The 21,136-nt window shown below is 37.6% G+C and overlaps 2 protein-coding genes across 4 annotated transcripts in view; one reads left to right on the top strand and one right to left on the bottom strand.

The window, feature by feature from the left end:
* Positions 1 to 16,598, bottom strand: part of ppm1lb (protein phosphatase, Mg2+/Mn2+ dependent, 1Lb) — an 82,312-nt gene extending 65,714 nt beyond the window's left edge. Inside the window, exon 1 of the mRNA XM_083526029.1 lies at positions 15,610 to 16,598. Within this exon, the coding sequence (XP_083382155.1) occupies positions 15,610 to 16,005 (396 nt within the window). The 5' untranslated portion in view covers positions 16,006 to 16,598. The remainder of the gene's footprint in view (positions 1 to 15,609) is intronic.
* Positions 1 to 21,136, top strand: part of nmd3 (NMD3 ribosome export adaptor) — a 286,762-nt gene that overhangs the window by 257,187 nt on the left and 8,439 nt on the right. For 2 of the 3 annotated variants that reach the window (XM_083525852.1, XM_083525853.1), the window contains exons 2-3: positions 19,791 to 19,819; positions 20,830 to 20,875. In XM_083525852.1, coding sequence (XP_083381978.1) covers positions 20,832 to 20,875 — 44 coding nt within the window. In that variant the 5' untranslated portion in view covers positions 19,791 to 19,819; positions 20,830 to 20,831. Of the gene's footprint in view, positions 1 to 19,668; positions 19,820 to 20,829; positions 20,876 to 21,136 lie in introns of those variants that run through there. The other variant, XM_083525851.1, reaches the window with a different exon arrangement.

Below are 21,136 nucleotides of genomic sequence, written 5' to 3' on the forward strand. Positions count from 1 at the left end.
AGATGGAGTGAAAATTACGTGTAGAAGAGAGATGATGGAAGTAGGGTGGCAAACTGTCAGGAATTTTCAAGACTGGAAACTTTCAATGGGAATTTACAGGAATTAATTGGAATGAACAGGAATTTACTGAATTGCAGGTTATCTTATAACGGGGAACTTAAATAGTTAAAAAAAAATTATGCAATTTAAATTTAAAGCACACTTTAATTTCTTGAATCATCCACACAAAACAAAACAAAAAGTCTATCTTGGCGAGATTTTACGCAAATTACATACATATTACATATAATTATGTTTAAAACTTCCTTGTTCTGTGTGTAAGGTATTGTGCAATAAAATTATACTGACAAATTAAATAAAAGTCAAAAATTTTCTTTTTTAAATCTGTATTAGTTTGCATGCATCAGCTTATGAACAAACTAAATGTTTATATTTATGTTTGTATATAATACAGTATATATTCATTGTCCCAAATTTGAAATGAATTCCCATAAATTCACGTAAATTTCCATAATTTTCCATCTCAGAATTTTCCATCCAGGTGGGATGGATAGTGTACTTTATCGTCCCCTTGTCATTCACCACGACATTAACAAATCAATGCCATCCGTGAGTTCACATACGATAAAGAGTTAAAATCAGCCTTTTTTGCGAAAAACTACAAGAGTAGTTTTCCGGCAATAGAAATTCTTCTGGTCTGAAGCTTCGTCATTCTTCAGATCACATCTTAAGATGTGTTTTTTTTTAATTATTCTGAAAAATAAGTGACAGTTTTTCCTGAATCACTTATTAACAAATATGTTTTGTTATACTCTGTTATTAAAAAAATAATTACATGGTTACAACATAGCAACTCCTCACTTCCTGTTTTTGGTACAGTTTTTATAAATGTTAAAAGGGAAGTAGTGATTTAGTTCTTATAGTTTGTGTATCAATGATCACTAGGCTGTAATGTCAAATTCCAGCAATAAATATATGTTTGGGATAAAAAAAAATAAATAAAAAAAAATAAAAAAAAAGATATATATTTATATGGCAAGGCTCTTCACTCTATCCAACCCCAATGATTCTTAATTGTAGATACACAAAAGAGCATAATTTCACACTGTATCCTTGTATAAAGGTCACCGAAGGCTAACGAGCAGAAGAATGTAAATCCTTTAATCAAAAATATACAAATCAAGACCTTCGGAAAAAAATCAGATCGTAAACACAAACTCTAACACACACTGTCTATTTACACAGCACTGAGGAAATGTCCAGCGGTGCATACACATCTTTTACACATTATTTTAGCATTTTAGTTTGAACGACCTCAGTATTAAAGCCAAGGAACAGGTGCGAACGAATCGGGAAAATGTTTTCGTTTTCGTTTTCAATATTAAATATTATTAAATAGTAAATTGAAAAAATGTCAGTGAAAAATATGTGCTAATAAATTGGAGCCAGTCTTTGAAAGACCTGGAAAGATCCAAAGTAAACTGTAAACTGAAAGGATGGAATGTGTGGGTTTTTCTGTGCTCGGTTTGTAGTTGCCTCCTGATCAAGAAGTCTGCGAGAATCTTCTCTTCGTGAGATGGTTGAATGTGGTATGACAGGAAAAATGGGTAAATTATTTAATAGTCTCCATGCTACGTACAGACCAGAACTTTAAAAAAATAATAATCTCCAGAGTCTACTCATCGATCTAACTGAACTCATAGAAGGTAATGTTGATATATGGGACATCGCAAACCGAAACATACTCACGCTACCGAAAACAAAGCAGTGCTATATCGGTAAAAAGCTCAAATCAGTCTATAAAAGCCTAATTGTGGTCTCAGGTGTACTGTTGCAGGACCGCGTAGGCAGATTGTGCCTAAAAAGGCAAAAATAGAGGCTTTTGGTGGTTGGAATTATAATATTCACTGCCCTAATTGCTATGCACTGACCTTATATAAATCCCTTTTGGACTAAATGGAGTTAAGGAGGAATTGCAGGATGGATAGAGTTCAAACTCTATGTAAGATTGTTGCTTGGTTGAACAAAAAAGATATGGGAAAAGTAAGAACATATGGAGTTTCCATCAATTAGAATTGAGAATTCAATAGCTCTCAATTAAAGTTAGAATCTATATGTCTATATATGACATATATTCTGTATCATCACCGATTTCATAGTATCAGTGGTGTGAAGAGAAGATAATTGGCGCTATCCACTAACACTGGATTGATTACGATAAACGGATATACAGACAAAAGTTTGTGGACACCTCACCATAAGATTCGGATGTGCTTTTTGAACATCCCATTTCATATTTAGTCTCCATTTGCTGTTATAGTAACCTCCACTCGAATGTGTTTGTGGAGAATTTAGCTCCTTCAGCCATAAATGCATCCGAAAAGTCATGTACAGATGTACTGTGAGGTGGCAGGTGACAAAGTTGTTTGGGGGAAAACCACATAGGGCCGGAAAAGTCAGGTGTCCTGATGCTTTGCACATTGCTGTCTGGTTGAATACCAATAATGTTCGCTTTGACTTTTATTTTTATATAAATAGAAGTTGTACTATAGTCAGCATACATGCATGTGCTTGTATGAATTTTGAAGGATCAAATTCAAAACACTGATGCTGGCCTCCAAAGCCCAAAATGGGCCAACACCCTCTTACCTTGAAGCTGTTATCATTCCTCGCATTGCAAATTATTTACATGGAGTGAATGATTCATTGAAATCAAACAAGTATGTCAAGGTGTTTAAAAACTTTTGACTGGTAGGACACGTAAAAAATAAATCTGCCGCAGACAAGACAATATAATAAAAGCCATTCAGATCACACATATAACAGTAGCATATAATTTTTAATAGTAAAAAAGAAAGAAAAAAAATATATAACAAATGTATAAGTATGCACCTGTGCAAAGGGACCTGGGAGGGTGTACTTTTAATTCCATGCAAAGATTTTGAGACAGTCCTCTGACAAGCAAATAAAAGTAAAACTAGAAGAAAATAGCAGAAAAGGTCAAAATAACCTCCAAGAGAAAAAAGAGAGCAAAAACCTACCTCATAGACACTGGTGTTTTTTTTTTGTGTGTGTTATTTTTTTAACAAATAGAGCATCTGTTCATGCTGTAGGACCTCAAAGAAGAAAAATGTCACAAATTTTCATTAGCCATATACAAATATCAGGGTGCGAGAGGGAAAAAAGTACCTGATGTGTTTTTGATAAATAGCAAACGTACATTGCCATGATGTCGTGATACTTTACAGAAGTAAAGAATGTTAAATGAACAATGAATAAACAACGAATGTATTCGATACTATTGAACACAAATGCAACATATACAGGATGACACAAAAGTAAGTACACCCCTCACATTTCAGTAACCATTTTGGTATTTTTACTATATCTCCTCAACAGACAATATTATAGAAATGAAACTTGGATATATTTTAGAGTAGTCAATGAGCAGCTTGTATAGCAGTATAGCACACTGCAACAAGTCGGTTTGCATGACCCTCGTCCCAGAAGGAAGCCTTTTTTTTGAAGCTCACTCACAAGAAAACCTGCAAACAGTTTGCTGAAGATGACCTGTCCAAGAGCATGAATTACTGGAACCATGTCCTGTGGTCTGATGAGACTAAAATATACTTGTTTGGCTCAGATGGTGTCCAGCATGTGTGGCGACATCCTGGTGAAGAGAAACTGTCTTGCCTACAGTCAAGCATGGTGGTGGTAGCATCATGATCTGGGGCTACATGAGTGCTACTGATATTGGGGAGCTGTGGTTCATTGAGAGAAACATAAATTCCAACATGTACTGTGACCTTCTGAAGCAGAACATGATGCCCTCCTTTGAAAAACTGGGCAAGGGTTTTAAACATAAAAACCACCCCAAACGCACCGCCAACAACTGCCTTGCTGAGGAAGCTGAAGGTGAAGGTAATGGAGTGCCCAAGTATGTCCCCAGACCTAAACCCTATTGAGCACCTCTGGGGAATCCTCAATGGAAGATGGAGAAGCTCAGTGATGTGGAAGTCGATGTGTTAGTACCACTCGATGGGAAGAGGTAGCTTAACACTGTCACTGACGTTTCATCTAGAACAGTTAATACAAAAGGATTATGCCATATTGGTACCGATGGCATCATCTGGAGCAGTTTAAAGGGTCACGAAGTACTCAAATGTTGACACAAACAAAACAAAACCTTACCCTGAACAAACAGTGATTGAAAACAGCGCGAAGCTTTTCATTCGCTGTGCCACTGCTGTCTTAATAAAACGCATGTGCTGAATATTTACACTGGGGCTCTGCTTTGCCAATTGGCAGTTACATCTGGAGACAAACATACAAACACACACACACGCAAACATGCATGCACAGGAGTTATGGAGAGCAGCCAAGGAATCCATCAGGTCCCCAAAACAGGTGAGAGGGATTTGGTTAATTCACAAACGTACACCCACACACACAAAAATAAAACAATTCAGTGTCAAAACCATGCAATTAACACAAAATTGCCTCATTATTAAAATGACTTTGTGGCTTTAAAGTTCTGTGCAACCAAAATCCTAACCTAATATTTGACTGACTCAGCCAGGTCACATTTAATTTGCAAAAGCTTACTACTAGTGAAAAAAAAAGAATTTTTTTGTTTTTCACCTTAACCAACTGCATACTAAAACGAGGGTGTGTTTTTTTTTTTTTTTTTCTTTAACTCGATTTGCATACGGGTTCATTCTGAGCGTTACAGGCGTGTTGTTTTCGATCATTTCTTGTTTCACGGTGCTTTAAAGGCCTAAAGCTACTGTATTAGAAAACGCTTCGAAAGATCAAGTGCTTTGGTAAAGTCCTGATGGTGTTTTCGATTTTCATTTCTGCCACGATTTATCCTAGTTGAATTTTTAAACAAAACCTGCCTTTCTAACAGGGGTGTGTAGACTTTTGATATCTACTGTGTATGCAATAAGCGACAGGAACAGGTGTGAGTCCAAACAAGATAATTATCTTAGCTTAGCGCTTAATTACACAGAGTAGCTGTTAGCTCAGTTTGTCATTTTCATCTCTTAAATGCCATCGTTTTTGGAGCTACAGACACTGGGAGACATCGTGATAGAAAACCAGAGAAAGCGCCATTAAGAGATACACTACAAGAGTGTTCCGGCCATATGTGCTTCTTCCCCAAAATGTTACCACAGAGTTGGAGACACACAGTTGTATATGATGTCTTTGGGTGTAGCCCCTGTATTGTATCTCAGTTTCAGGGTGTTACTGACCTTCTTATAGCCGAGGCCATCTTCGTGGAGAGCAACAATTTTAATTCTCAAATACTCAGTGAGTTCTTTGTATTCCGTAGTCAGTACGAGAGAATTGTATGTAAAGAACCAAATCTTTACTGCTGTAATACAAGATACACTCATTTGTATTGTTCTGTCAAGCAGACAAAATCATTAACATGATGAATAGGACATGTGGCTTTGCATGGTTAGGCCACATTTGTTGGCAGTTATTTTGACAATAATGGCTGTATGGTAAGTTATTTTTAGAGGCAGTAAATATGTACTGGTATACAAGCTACACATTTACACAATGATATACTAAAATGGTTACTGAATTGTGACTCACTCTTGTGATATACTGATTATATATATATATAAACATACACTACCACTTTATCAAAAAAATTTTTCTTACATTATTTTATATTTTTTGTTCCTTTTATATGCAAAATTTTCTGAGCAGCCAAACAGGTTGACATTTCTGTATTTCTATTCTGTATATTACGAAAGTCCTAACTGGCCATGCATTTTAATATTAGTGTTTTTTTTTCTCATGATCACAACTTCATCTTCTCGTGATCTCAACTTAACGAGTTGTTTTCTCACCATACTGAAAGTTGTTTTCTCGTGATCCCAACGTAAATGCTCGTTTTCACACCACATAATTGTTTCTTATGTGTAAGACGTCAATCACAGAACACAGAGCCACTGGTTCAAAGTAAAAGCGAATGCGATCATCCATGATTCTGCGATGATGCTGACTCTAGAACATGCTCTCATCGATAAAAGTCGCGACCGCGAAGGAAACAACGTCGAGATCCCGAGAATATTAATTTGTGATAACGAGAAAACGACTTTTGTTATGTTGTAATCACAACAAAACAGGAAAGGAAGTATGTATTTATTAGGACTTATGTATGTATATACTGTAAATGTTTGTGAAAAATAAAATCTCGAATATTAAAAAAAAATTATAAGGTGTCCACGAAAACCGTTGGTCAGATACTTTAAACAGATAAGTAGACGCAAACACAGATCCTTATTCATATGGAGAAAAAAAAAAAAAAAAAAAAACATTGCTCATGTATACAAAGACCTTTTATACAAACGTGTGTCTCCAACTTTGTGGTAAGCGTCTGAAGAAGAAACACATATGGCTGGAAAAGTCAGTTGTCCCAATACTTGTATCCATATAGTGTATTTGTTTATATATTTACTTTTATGATGCGAGAATAGAATGGGACATTCTTCAAAGGATTCTGTCGGGGTGTTCGAGGTGAACTAGAAGGAATATGACAGCTCATTCAATGGAAATTGGTAGCCTGAATGCAGAGCAAAAAACAACATGGCCTAATACTGTAATTACTGCTTTAGAGCTTCAGGTACAGCACACACACACACATACACAACCCTATAAAAGCTCTCTTTGTGTAGACTGTGTGAAGGAAAAACCCAGGTGAAGAACACAAGCCTCCCACAGAAATCATGAAAGACAAGCAAGAGCACCAAAAAGCATAGAAACGACTAAGCATTCACAAATTCATATTATTTCCTTCTCTTGCTCAATAGATAACGTAAGCTGATCTTCAAGAAAAAAAAGAATATGAAAGAGAAGAAAAAGAATCCAAGAGCATATTAGTGAAATATGACTGTTGATTTCTGTTACAGAAGAACAAGGTCTAAGAGACAGATCGCCTCCATTTCTATCCATGATAAGCCTGGCATAATTACGTGACATTATCCTTCATCTTTCGAACACTGTGCTCGGAAAGGAACGCATATTAAATCTTTCCCCATGGCGACCCACGTGAAGAAACATGCATTCATCGCTATTTTTTGGAAGAAGGGAAAAAATTAGTCTGTGAACCACATTTCATATTTGGATAAGCTAGCTAGATTATTTTAGTACACGGGTTTGGAATTGTTCTTGTAGTTTCTGCAGTAGATGCTGTTAAGGAAATTATTTAATTGTATTTATATATTTTTATTTTATATACACACATCTATATAAATATTTATATTAGGGCTGTTAAAATTAACGTTAACGCATTAACGCAAATTCATTCTAATAGTCAATTTATTAATGCGTTGCGCATTTGTTTGACCATTTTTTTTGAAAATATAAAGAAATAAATATAAAAGAGGCAAAATAAAATCCTTCGACGCAACACACATTTGTTCACGACGTCCTTTCTTTGCTTAAAAAAAATTTTATGAACTCGACCGAGAAATTCGTAATCACTAAACGTTTGTTTTACTGATGCGCAAATCGAGCACCATGCCAGCAATTGAGGCACACATCCGGCAATTAAATCCATCCGTGTGGAAACATAGCAAAACTTCCGATCTGTGTCCTGATGATTAACATAATTTAAAACACCATAATTACTTTAAAACAATTTAAATAATAGTTTTTGTTCATGGCTAGTGCAGCAAGATGTTACAGGCAAGGACACCTCACATGATAATTTTTTTTTTTTTTTTTTTTTTTTTACTTTAGATTAGCTAGCTAGCTAGCTAGTGTTAAAAATAAAAGGTAGCTTAATGCATTCAGTAATTTCATTACAAATGTATAACAAGTATGTAGTTGTTTAGGAATAATACAATTTGATTTAATCCTATGTGGTTTAGTGTAACATGCTAACTTGTGTGTCGTGTGATTTGAAATTTGGGGACAAATAGTCAAGAGAATCACACTGAAAATATAATATATGAACTGAATAAAGAAAAAAAAAATCAGCAAGTAGCAGGATTCAGAATTTCAGAGTAAAACATTTCTGTTCACATATCAGCAGTCAACTAAAAAAACATGGGCCAAGCACTAATGACTATAACACTATATGGTGGTAAGTAAATTATAATCCACCCTGATTCAAGAAATCCTAATAATTTCTAAAAAATAATGGAGATTCTGTGTATATATATATATATATATATATATATATATATATATATATATATATATATATATATATATATATAAATATATATATATATATATATATATATATATATATATATATATATATATATATATATATATTTTTTTTTTTTTTTCAAGTCATCTCCCAATCCAATATAACTTATATAGAAATGTACTCAAAATGAAGAGATGACTGAAAGACAGGACGGAGAGAAGGGTGGGCGAAGGAGGAAAAACATTAAGGGAAGAATGAAGGAGGAGGACTGCCAGTTCGGTGGCTGCTTAACGCTGCATTAGCCCGCAGGTCAGAGCAACCTTGTCCTCCCCATTCCGGAGCCAAGTTGGCGGAACTAATCAAATTGGTCATGATCGGTCACATTCATCATCCGCTCTGTGATACCACACGCATGACCTGTGCTTAACGTTCCTACTCGAAAGCGCTACATGAGAGAATCTGAAGCGGTAAAAAATAGCACTTTTTATTTTTTTAAATCAAGCTACCAACGGCAGGTCACAACTCGAGGACTTCACAGGCACAATGCGGACAAGTTCCAACAAAAAAGGTGCAAGATTTTAACTTGAGGGGGGGGAAAGAAAAAAATAAACCCCACAAGAATCGCTCGCTAGTTCGATTCCTGATGCTAGGGCTGTCGAGTGAGCTGTGTGTGTGCCCAGCATGTGCCAAGTCAGTGTGACCCTTGGCGATGGCTTGCGCTAGCAAAAACACGGAATTAAACAGCCTGTACAAATAAACAACTTGGAGAGGTTTTGTCCTGCTACATATATTCCAAAGTTGATCACTTAATATCGTGCAGTAAATACATTTCAAAGCTCCATGACTCGAAAGAGATTAGATTACAAATGATAAACGATTGGATCAGATGACTGCTTGGCCCACTGCTACGGCTATCAGGTTTTTTTCCGTTTTCCAATCTATCAGTTTAGATCAGACCGGATTCTCATTGTACTGTTTTACATGCAAAATGGGAGGTGGTAGCTCAGTGGTTAAGTGAGTTACTGATCGGAAGGTTAAGAAAGACCCTTAACCCTCTGGGCTCCAGGGGCCCTGTAACATGGCTAACCCTGCACTCTGACCCCAGCTTTCTAACATCACTGGGATATGCAAAGAAAGAATTTCACTGTGTTGCAAAGTACACAAAGTATAAAGCACCTTTCTTCTTAAAAAAAAAAAAAAAAAAAGAAAGAAAGAAAGAAACAGCTTAGGAGATAGCAGCAACAAAACAATCCTGTACAGTGCAACACAACTGACTTGTGGATGAAGTACACAAACTATTCACTTGATTTAAAGTAGACAAACACAAGGTAATATATTACTTCAGTAAAAGTAAAAATGTTCCCTTTAAACTTTCACTTGATAAGTATTTGTACAAGTATTCGTTTAGTCTAATTTAACTACACACGGAGCGTTGTGTTTCCCCATCGGCCATTACTACTGACGTACACACCGCTAGATACCTATTAAAATGATCATGAACCCAAAATCACGCAAATAAGGTCACGGGTGTTGTGGCGAGTTCGAGTTAGGAGTATCTTCCATCATTTATTCCTCTCAAAATGTTCTGCCTGCTGATGAACTGATGCTGAACTGTATGTTGGTGATAAGTAGATGCCACCAAGCGCCAATCAAAACAAGTTCAAAACAGACCCTGATTGGTGGCTCGCTGCGTGTTTGAGCAATGTGTGTTAAGATTTGAGATGTAAGATGTTTAAATTTGTAATGTAGTAAAGTTAAAATCTCTTCAAATGGAAATACTTCAGTAAAGTACAGATTTGCGAAAAAGCTACTTAAGTACAGTAACAAATTACATTTACTTTTTTACATAGATGATACTTTGGAAAAATATCTTCACTAAATCAACTTGTATTCCCCATTATTCAGTGCTTTAGCTTCAGGGTTGGTCCTTTATAATATAATAAAATAACAATATAATATCGATCTCATGACGAACTAGAAATGATAACAATACACTTGTGACAACACTTGCGATATTAGACTTATTAGTCTGAGAAATATTTTACTCAGAGTTATCGTCCATTTATTATTAATAGGAGACGCTGCCTGTGTATTTGTGTCGCGTCCCTACGTCTCGCTCCGCTTCGTTCCACTCGTCTGGCTTCCACAGTGGTGTTATTTGGCCTCTTGAAATCAAGGTGCACGCATGATGCATCGCAAAACACACGCCTCTAATTACAATTTGATCCCATGCCATTTTGGCTCAGATATAATCAGCGCTGTGCAAATTACATTATTTATATGCAAATGGTGAACTTCCTCATGCCAATCAGGGGACAATCTGTCGTAAACATGAAAGTGGCTTTTAAAAAAATCTTCCAACCAATATTTTTACCTCAATTCCTGTCTGAATGTAAGTTTTTTTGAAGAGTCGCCAAGCAGTCAAACAAAATGGGATTCCATAAAGGTCCGAAAGTTTCATTGCACTAGACGCAATCTTATCATTTGGATATAAATATATATAAATAAATAATTTATATAAATATAAATATTAATTAATTAATTATTTTTTTAAAACCTGGGACACACACACACAAACTCTCTCACTCTTTCTGCTTTACACATACACCTACACACAAGCTCATATACATACTAACTAACCGATGAGCTTAATTGTGTTATGGCCTCAGGCCATTTTGCATCACGCCACTGATTTTCCACGCAGCAAAAAACACACACGCACACACAAGCGAGGCCATTTAGAAAGCTGTTTATGGCAAATGCTTTACATAGTTTAAAGAGGCAAAACAGACCTCAAATTGTCACCCGTGGCTATTTCTTTAGACGTGACCCTTAAGACTACACTATGGAGGAGTACACTTTTATATTATACAGGACCATCTGCCTAATTCTCCCTTCAACACCTCAATCACGATATGATAACCTTGTCTAAAAATAACACTTGTTCATGGGATTACAGTATTGAGTAGTGTGCATTGTGTCAATTCAAGAACATACACACACACACACACACACACACACACACACACACACACACACACACACACATACTGTCAGTGTGAAATGTAAAAATATATGTCAGTAGTGAAATGTAAAGTAGTGTGTCAGTAGTGAAATGTAAAAATATACTTTTAAAGTATATCAAAACAACAATATTTTTCAGAGAATGCTATTTTTATGAATAAGCTTAAAAAAGCACACAGAGTAAACAACAACAGATGCAATTTTTTTTACTTCTTGCCAGTGAGTCTGTGTTATTATATACATTTAAAAGCAATCATGTGTGATTAAAAATATGCTGCAGCAGAGGTAGCCTTGTAACGAGTTTACGCCGGCGAAACACTAAGCTGAAGGGTTATATTAAAAGCGTTTCTGATTTGAATCTGTTTTAAAACAAGTTAAACCTCAAGTGAACTGTCCACTGTAACAACCCTTTTTTGGAGAACGATTTCGTTTGTAATCTCGCGTTACATACCGAATTAAAATTGACGTCAGCCAGGGCACCAGATAAAAGGGAGTTTAAGAGGAAACAGAGCGACACCATGAAAGGAAGAAGGACAGATGGATGCTATGATATCACTGCAAGGGACTCAACAATAGTTGTACATTTGCATTTATTTATCTGGCACAGGCTTTTATGCAAAGCAGCTATAGCGAGATGAGCCAAGCCCGGCACAGAGCTGGGATTAAAAGAGACTGATGCAAGTTTCTGCCAATTAATCAGAAAGAAATGCAACATGCCGCTGTTATACGGGGGAAAAAACAAAAAAAAACAGAGGTTCTGATAAACACAACTGTTGGAGTAAGCGATAGAACTCCGAAGAGCACTCATACACACATGCACTCAGCAGCAGAGAGAGAGAGATCCGAGTGCTTTTTTCCCCCAAGGCAACCCGTATTCACTTTGAGAAAGGATGAAATGGAAAACAACAGGTTACACAAGTGGAAATAGGAAAGGCCTGTATCGGATATGTCACTTTATATGATCTACGCTAAATCAGTGGTTCTCAATGTGTGGTCCGAGAACCTAGCTCCGGAATTTTCTTTTTCAGTTACAACAGTTCCAGTGGAAAATCATTATGGCTACATCTACATTAATACGGATAAATTTGAAAACGGCTTTCGTCTAAAAGCGAGCCGCATCCACACTATATAATCAGTTGTTTCCTAAAAGGTGCTCAAAACGTCTATTAAAAAACGCCCTTCAACCTGTGTCATTTCTGCCTGATGTAAATTTACTTTCCGGCTCTCTGAATCGTTGCGGCAATGACTAAAATGCAAAAATGGCGTCTAAAATGTATCCACTTGGGAGAGCGTTTTCAAAAAGCTTTGTTTTTGTTGACTGCTGTCTCTGTATGAACGGAAGGCCAAAGAAACGAAGAGAAAAATATGCATTTTTAAAAGAAAACGTATCAGTGTGGACATGGCCTAAGAGTGAATTCTTATAGTTATTTGAATATTGTTTGGATTAATCGAAATCGAAGTTTGGAATCAGATACCTTGCTGTCCCAATGTCTATGATCATTACTCATTAAATACAACTTTGCTCCTTTTGAAAAAGAAAAACACACTATACGAGCACAACTTTGTTGACACCTGAACATTGAAAATCCCATTCAATATTTATGTTTTACTAGATTTTACTAGAGTATGTTTGTGGAGATTTGTGCTCATTCAGCCACAAGGGTGTTAGTAAAGTCAGAGACTGTTGTAGGTGAGGTGAGGTGAGGAGGCCTGAAGTGCAGTCGGCGTTCCAATTCATTAAAAAAATGTTCAGTAGGGTTGAGGTTAGAGCTCTGATGCAGGCCACTCTCCCAATCCAAACCTAAACCATATCTGGATTTGTTCACAGGGGTCTTGCCATGCTAAAACAGGTTTGGCTCTCCTAGTTTAAGTGAAGGGAAATAAAATGTTACCACATACACAGACATTCTTTACAATTGTATGCATCCAACTTGGTAACAAGTTGGAAAAGAACCACCTATGGCTGGAAAAGTCAAGTGTCCCAATTCATCTGTCCTTACAGTATATTTTAAGACATAAAGTCCTGTAGTAAAACTTCACAATTTGAGCATATGAAGGGTTTCCCCAGGCTACCACACGTACATCTCTTAACATCACAGTCCAAAATGATGCACAGCAGAAAACAATGGCACCAGCTTGAGAAATAGCACTCAAAGTAGCATAAAGTCTCTAACAAGGCCAAAGTGCCAACATCCTGAAACTGATAGCAGCCATTGTCCTACAATCACAATCCACTAAGCAAAAAAAAAAAGATTACGTGAATTAAGTATTGCACTTAACTTTTAAAAACTGTTTCCAGTGTGTTTGATGGAGAAAAAGTACATCACAGGATCTGATGCCTGGACCATGAATATTAGTTTGAATGATTTACTAACGCCTAGTGTTGTTTTAAAGTCATGTCTTTAACGGATGCACGACGAAAAGGAATCTATTTTGCTGTTTTCTTTTTTTCAATCATGACTTGCAATGTTATGGGAGTGCATCGAATCCATTAGACACGCCAGACTGCGATGGGCAAATAAACCCTCCAGAGAAAACATTTATTGCTTTTTTTTTGTTTTTTTTGTTTTTTTTTTACATATCCTGTTGTTATTGTTACCAGTCACACACACACACACACACACACACACACACACACACACACACACACACACAGCAGATAAGCACCTGTAGAGAATTTGATGAATCAAGAATTCACAAGATCCCTGAAATGTAAATCGTTCGTCAAACTATCATTCATTTTTAACCATCAATATAAAAAAAATCACCAGGATGCTTCTTATTATTGCTATTGCATGTAATTACAACTGAAATGTTTTCCCAGGGTTGGATTTTATATATACCTGATATATTGGACAAACTAATATTTTACTGCAGGATTTTTTATTTAGATTATCAGGTGATCTACACTTTTAACCCCCAAAAAAGGGCATAAATCACAAATAATGGATTTCTTAGATTTGTTCCTGTGGGGGAATTCTTTTACGCAGGTGCATCCTCGTCCTCGCAGAGTACCATGTACACACACGTTCACATATTTGTTCGGACCTACTGGCTATTTAGTCACCAATGTACATTTCAGCATGATTTTTTTAAGGTGGGAAGAAACTTAAGAACCCACAAGAAATCCCATAAGAACACACAGCAAACCGAGTGCAGGACCAGAGAGCCTGGAGATCAAGCTTCGTAAAGGGTTTATAGGGAATCGTGTAACAGGGTCGCATGATTACGTTTTGAAAAATGAAGCAGAATTGAATAAAAAACAGTATAGAAGTCCGTTTTTATTCTACGTGAAAAATCTGGGGTTTTTTATCATTACTAACAGAAATTCTGTATTTAATTGAATGGAAACTCAAGCGAATGCTTAAATCTGAATTACTCACGGTTTATTTCGCCTACTCCAATGTCTTTATCATGCATAAACTCTTCTAAAATTCTTCTTGCATCGGCGATATGAGCAAAAGTTTGTGGACACCTGAACGTCCTATCCGCATTTTTCAATATACCACTCCAGATTGGTTTCTCCACCATTCAGCTACTGCTCGAATCAAACATCATAATGAGGGAAAAATGTGAGTTTAACAGTGGTATGGTTGTTGGTACCAGATAGGCTGTTGTGAGTAATTTTGCCACCCAATAGTTTGAGGGTTTACACAGAAAGATGTGAAAAACTAAAAAAAACGTCCTGTGTCCATAGGGTCTTCAGGTTGAAACCCATTGTTGATGGGAAAGATCAGAGAAGAACTAACGGATTGCTTTGCATTGAAAGGAAGTCTATGCGACAAGAAAGAAAAGCATCTCAGTTAGGACACACTAAGAGTGTTGTCTGGCAACTGAAGTCTGAGGGCATCATGGGCACAAAAAACATGGTCTTTCACCTAATTTGGATAAGCCTGTGCCCATGTAAGCCTCAGATACGTGTTTTAAATTGACAGGATTGAAACCTAGGCAGATCTTCTCCTGCTCATTCACCTCAAGGTTTGAGATGCTTTTCAGTTCATCATGGTTGCACAGAGCGCATGTCTGAGATATAGTACAGATCTTTTCCTTTAGAGATCTTCTGATCTTATAGTATTTTAGGAGTATACAGCATTCGGAGTGTAAAATCTAGTGTTTTGTGTGTGAAATTCAAGGCGAAAACTCAGCAAAACTCAACCATCTGGTATCAACATTATATCTTATATTTTAAAAAAGGCATTTAGATCATTTTTCCTGCATTCTAAGACCTTGTTTGGTATTAAATGGTGCTGTTTTTGGATGAGTGTGTGATTCTCTCTAATAAATGAACACAAATTTGGAGCAACTGCACCTATTAAAGTGGACACTTGACTGTTTTATTAAAGCGCATGCGCGAAATGTTTGTATTTGTGTTGACTGCGTGTGCAGGTCAAGCCCAAGTGTTTTCCCACCTCTCCACCGTGACCGTCGAAGATCCCGAAAATGGACGGGTGGCTCCGGTTGACCGGATCAGTGAGCACGGAGAAGCGGTCTTCCATGTGATCACGGCGTCCCTGGATGGCGTAGACGGCGGCGCCAGGGCTCTTCATCTCCCAGTTCTTGGAGAACTCCGCCTCGGACAAGTCCAGGCCGAACCGGTCGTGCTGCATGATCTCGGCCACTTTGCCCTTGACCATTTTCACAGCGTCGCGGCTGGACTTCACGATGGTCTTCACCTCGTCGGTGTGAAAGAAATAGCTCCATAAAGCCAGGCTCAGGCACAGCAGGAACAACGTCTCCGGTCTTAATAAGAAGTAGCGCATGATCCGGCCCAGGAGAGACAGCAGGGTCATGGTATCTCCTATCATTTATCCAAACGCGCACAAAAATTCGAGATCTCCGACCTGAGCTGCTCACGTCAAACCCCCCCCCCCACCACCACCACCCCCAAGTGCGTCTCAGTTCATCCTGGACGTGCGGAGAAGCGAAAATATTGGGACACTTCACTTTATTATTGTTGTTCTTGTTAGTGTTGTTGCTGATCGCCTGGAGATAACAGGAGCTTGTCGGACGGGCATCGGTGCCGGTTCGGTTCCGCCGGGGTGCAGCCGCAGTCGTGCGCTTTCATTTAAATAGAAATCCGCAATGAAGCGGTGCTCTCTTTTCCTCCATCAGACAGATCTCTCAGACCTTCAGGCTGCACGCAAGAAGAAACCTCCTTCTCTACAATACACACACACACACAACACGGTGACGTGCTGTCAAAAAAACCCTTTTCAGGAGCTTGATATAGGATACAGTCACCGCAGCCGTCCCTCTGAAGGGGCGGGGACTGTCTTATTTCTAGCCAATTACATGAGAGAATGGGCGGGGTTTAAAACATAAGACAGGGATTCCAATAGAGATCGAATTAACTTCTTAGATCGAAACAATTTTTTAAATCAAATAAAATATCATGAAGAATAGAAAAAAAACAGGAAATTTTTTTTTTTTTTAATAAATCAATCCATTATTTAGGGATTATAAAAATCACATAAAAGTCACACCAGCATGGCAATAATAATGATAATAATAATAATTTAAAATAAAAAATTCTACAAGTGCTTACGTCATCTTCATTGATTGTTATTTTATTAATTTTTTATCTCCTATTGGTCAATGTGATGAATATGCGGTCAGAGTTTACCAAGACCGGTAATTTGTGACCGATATTTTACTACGTAGATCAATTTCTCCTCGCTAAACTGTTTCTCTGCATATTTGTTTATAGTTTATAGGACTGTGGTGAGACCTGAGATGTTGTATGGTTTAGAGACAGTGGCATTGAGTAAAAGACAGGAGGTGGAGCTGGAGGTAGCAGAGCTGAAGATGTTGAGGTTTTCGTTGGAAGTGACGACGATGGATAAGATTAGAAATGAGTTTATTAGAGGGACAGCGCATGTAGGACGTTCTGGAGACAAGGTGAGGGAGGCGAGATTGAGATGGTTTGGACATGTGCAGAGAAAGGAACATGAGTTATATTGGTAGAAGAATGCTGAGGATGGAGCCACCAGGAAGGAGGAAAAGAGGAAGGCCAAGGAGAAGGTTCATGGATGTAGTGAAGGAAGACATGCAGGTAGTTGGTTTGAAAGAGGAAGATGTAGAGGACAGGGGGGTATGGAGACGGATGATCCGCTGTGGCGACCCCTAATGGGAGCAGCCGAGAGAAGAAGAAGAAGTGATCAGTTTTTGGGTTACTGGAAAAAAAGAAATTTGGATTTAGGACTATAATATAAGATAAGAATATGTAGTCTATAGATTTTGGATTAAAGGCCTGTGTATGGTTTGTAGCTTACTAGGCCTAAGCTTTATACTATGAAGAATATTACTGACAAATGCTGAATGAATACCTCAGCATTTTACCTTAATTTTACTGTTCAGGCATCAAACAGAAAGGCCTAGAAGACATTTTCGCCCTTGAAACGTTTGGCCCCGAGCCAGAAAAAATCGGGCCGTCCATTTATGGAAAGGATTCCAGAGTAATGGGGTGAAGTGGATCAGAGCTGCACACACCAGGACGCACCACATAACTGAAATGTGCATACTGTATTTCATGCTTTCCCAAACCACCTCCAAAAAGTTATGGGTTATTAAAAAAAAAGGTGCCCTCAAGGAATAAAAATAGGCCAGGGCACAAAATTAGCATTGAGCCGACATAAAGTGCAAAGCCACAACACCTCTGAGATGACTTGTTTAGGGCCATTTAGTTACATTGTAAATGAGAACGCGAGTGAAAAAGGGTGTGACATTTCTGCTAAACATACAAGCAGACTCAGAATACACAACAGGCATGGTGTTAAATCCCATTAAACTCCATTATATACACGTGCAGCTTCGAATAAGTGTCCAATTTGTGCCTAAAGCAAGTAAACTGAGTTATCAGTGATTGTTGTGGAAATGACTTGAAGTTTTTAAAAATCCAAATAAACAAATCCCTCAAACATTACCTGCAAAGCCACACCCCTTAAACACACATGCACACCTGGCCTACACTTGCCTACTGTGTGAATGGTAGTGCAGTTAGGCCAAATCCTTTTAGAGGCAAGTAGTTCATAGTCTCTCAAAAAGCCTCTAGACATCGCTGGATGATGTAATAAATGCCATTGACTTATATGCATGTTTATTGAATTGTCATGATTATTTGCACATCATAACGTTAAAACGAGGAAGAGGAGTTTCTGACGATACGTAAATCAGAACTGGGTTTGATTAGAACAGAATACACACACATACAGTGTATCTATATTATTATATATAATAACGTATTAACGAATGAAAATCAAATTACTTATTACATAATGGAAGGCATCTCATAAGTCACTATATTGGTGATTTGAAACTATGCAGTTTATTTAAAGTCTCAAACTATTACACACACACACACACACACACACACATTATATTATACTATATTATTCATTTATTCATTAATTTTCTCCCGCTTATCCGTAATTCGGGTCGCGGGGGCAGCAGTCTAAGCAGGCCCCCGCCTTCGACTGCTGCCCAATCCTCACAGCACCGTCCCTTACGGTCCCTCCTGCAGGTGGTGAGCCCACGGGAAGGTATACTATATTATATTATATTATATTATAATATATTCACCATAATTAATTATTATGTATTATAAATGTTTCTGGACTTCTTGGAGGCTATTTATGAGGTTTGTGTCGTCCCAGCAAACGCCCCGGAAAACGCTGGTCAAGTTCTATAGACATTAAATATTGCCTAGTTCATTTACACCCGCCATGTAATCCATTTTTGTTTGCAATCAATCTTACTATAAATGAACCAGGGATTATTTTTGACTTTGGGACTACTTAAAATTTGACAGACAAGACGTTGTTCCATCATTGTCTTGATTAGTTTGATGGTGGTTGGTGGTTCACAGGATTAGTTTTATCTCCTTTTTCCATTTTGGCATCCCAGAGCTCAAATTTCAGAGCCCATAGTCCAGAACCCATAGCCCTAAATCCAGAGCCCTGAAAACATAACCCAGAATCCAGAGCCTAGAACTCAAAGCCCAGAATTCAGAGCCCTAAACCCAGAGCCCAAACCCATAGACCATAATCCAGAGCTCTGAACCCACAGCCCAGAGCCTTAAATAGAGAGCCCTGAATCAGGGACTTTTATAGCAACATGAACTTTTCCATGAATTTATAAAATAATTGACCTGAACCGTGGACCTGTAAATACACTTTAGACTTTCAAATAAACCGTCTAAAACATTTCCTGTATCCATCTGCACGTTCAGGAATCAAACTGAACCCAAAAAACAGTTTTTAATCCAGTAATTATGATCAGGCGCCTCTTGGTCCACTCTCTTGTCATGTTGCTCCGTCATGACATCACGGACGCCTTCTTTAATTTCCTACCCGTATTAGACAAATCCCACCTTCCAAACGGTGATTGGCTCGTTAATAATATATTCACAGATCTGCTTGATAATTGAATAATATATCGTACAAGCCAATCCTAAAGTACGGTGTCTTATCTAGTCGACCAATCTTAAAGTAGTAGGAGGAGTTTACACAAAACGGGTATGAAAATAAAAGTGTGCATCTAGACACGCTGTTAGGAGAAACATGTGCAGTAACGTCGGGGGTCTGAACTGAAGGTGTGCCTGGATTAAAGCGTTATTATTCGGTAGGAATGAAGAATCAAATATTTCTTTGTGGTTTCATATTGAAAATTATACCAGTAATACAGAACCGGTAGTGTGTTAGTCATTTTTAGCTACCTAGAATTAGCGTGTTACGGTTAGCAGCTATCCTTGAGCTGAGTTTTATATTTAGGGACAAATATAAGCGTGAACTGTAGGAGGAAGTCCAGATAACATACATTTTAAGCAATAAAGTGTCGTGAACTGATTTTCCGTCACAAAATCCGAAAAAAAGTACGCATTCCACAGCGCTGTGAGATTCTACTATCTGATTGGTCAGAAGGTGTTGAAGCAGTCTTGAAAGTAGTTCCGGCTGCAAGGCGAATCACACGCTCATATCAACGCGCTTGATCTATTATTTAAGGGCCATGGTGGTACTACACTTTCTGCAGGAGAGATGCTTTTCTGGATATTTCTGAAACATGACATTGTTCAAACCTAAAAAAAAATGTTGACACTACAAACCAGCTAGTTATAATTTTTCAATGGTCAATTTATATTATTTTGCATATAAAATGTGTAGAAAGGGGTGATGCGTCACAGTTATAATCTGCGTTTCTTCATCCTGTATTTTTTTTTAAAATTTCCTATCAGTCCTTGTCTTCTCGCAATACACACGCACAGAGTTCACAAAATGTAAATTTCGGGGCGCGATGGCATACACACCATGCGTTAAATATTAGTCAAAGAACCTTTTTTTTACTTGTCATGTGTACATTACAGCAGAGTAAAATTCTTTCTTTGCATATCACAGGAAACTGGGGTTAGAGTACAGGGTTAGTAGAGATTTGAGGGCCTTGCTCAAGGGTCCAGCAGTGGCAGCTCGGTGATATGTTCAATTAAAACAGATTAATAATCGTATCAATTGTTACAATCGTAAACTGTCACACCACCTCATTGTTGATTTATTTTCCTATAGCTAAATAAGCCCAAGTGTGTTATTCCTTATGTCCAGATATTATACAGTCGCTAATGAACTGTGGTCTCTCCACAGCCATGGAGTACATGCAAGCGCCAGCATCAAGCAGCCAAGGCAACATGTAAGTACATTACATCAGTTCTGGAAACAAAACGTTTGGAAACATCTATTATTTCTCATTTTTGAGACACAAGTACACTCCTTTTGTTGTGCAACAAACTGAAAGAATGATACAGAAAGTTCTGTAGACCGACAAGTCCATTTTTGACATTTCTGGCTCTGACAGAAGAACTTTTGTCAGATGGAGTAGAGAAGAGCACTTTGTTAGCAATCTGCCTCACCCCCACAGTCAAACATGGGGTTGTTTTGGAGCAGGGAAAGT

Source organism: Silurus aristotelis (genome assembly GCF_946808225.1).
Source record: "Silurus aristotelis genome assembly, chromosome: 22".
NCBI classification, from domain to species: domain Eukaryota; kingdom Metazoa; phylum Chordata; class Actinopteri; order Siluriformes; family Siluridae; genus Silurus; species Silurus aristotelis.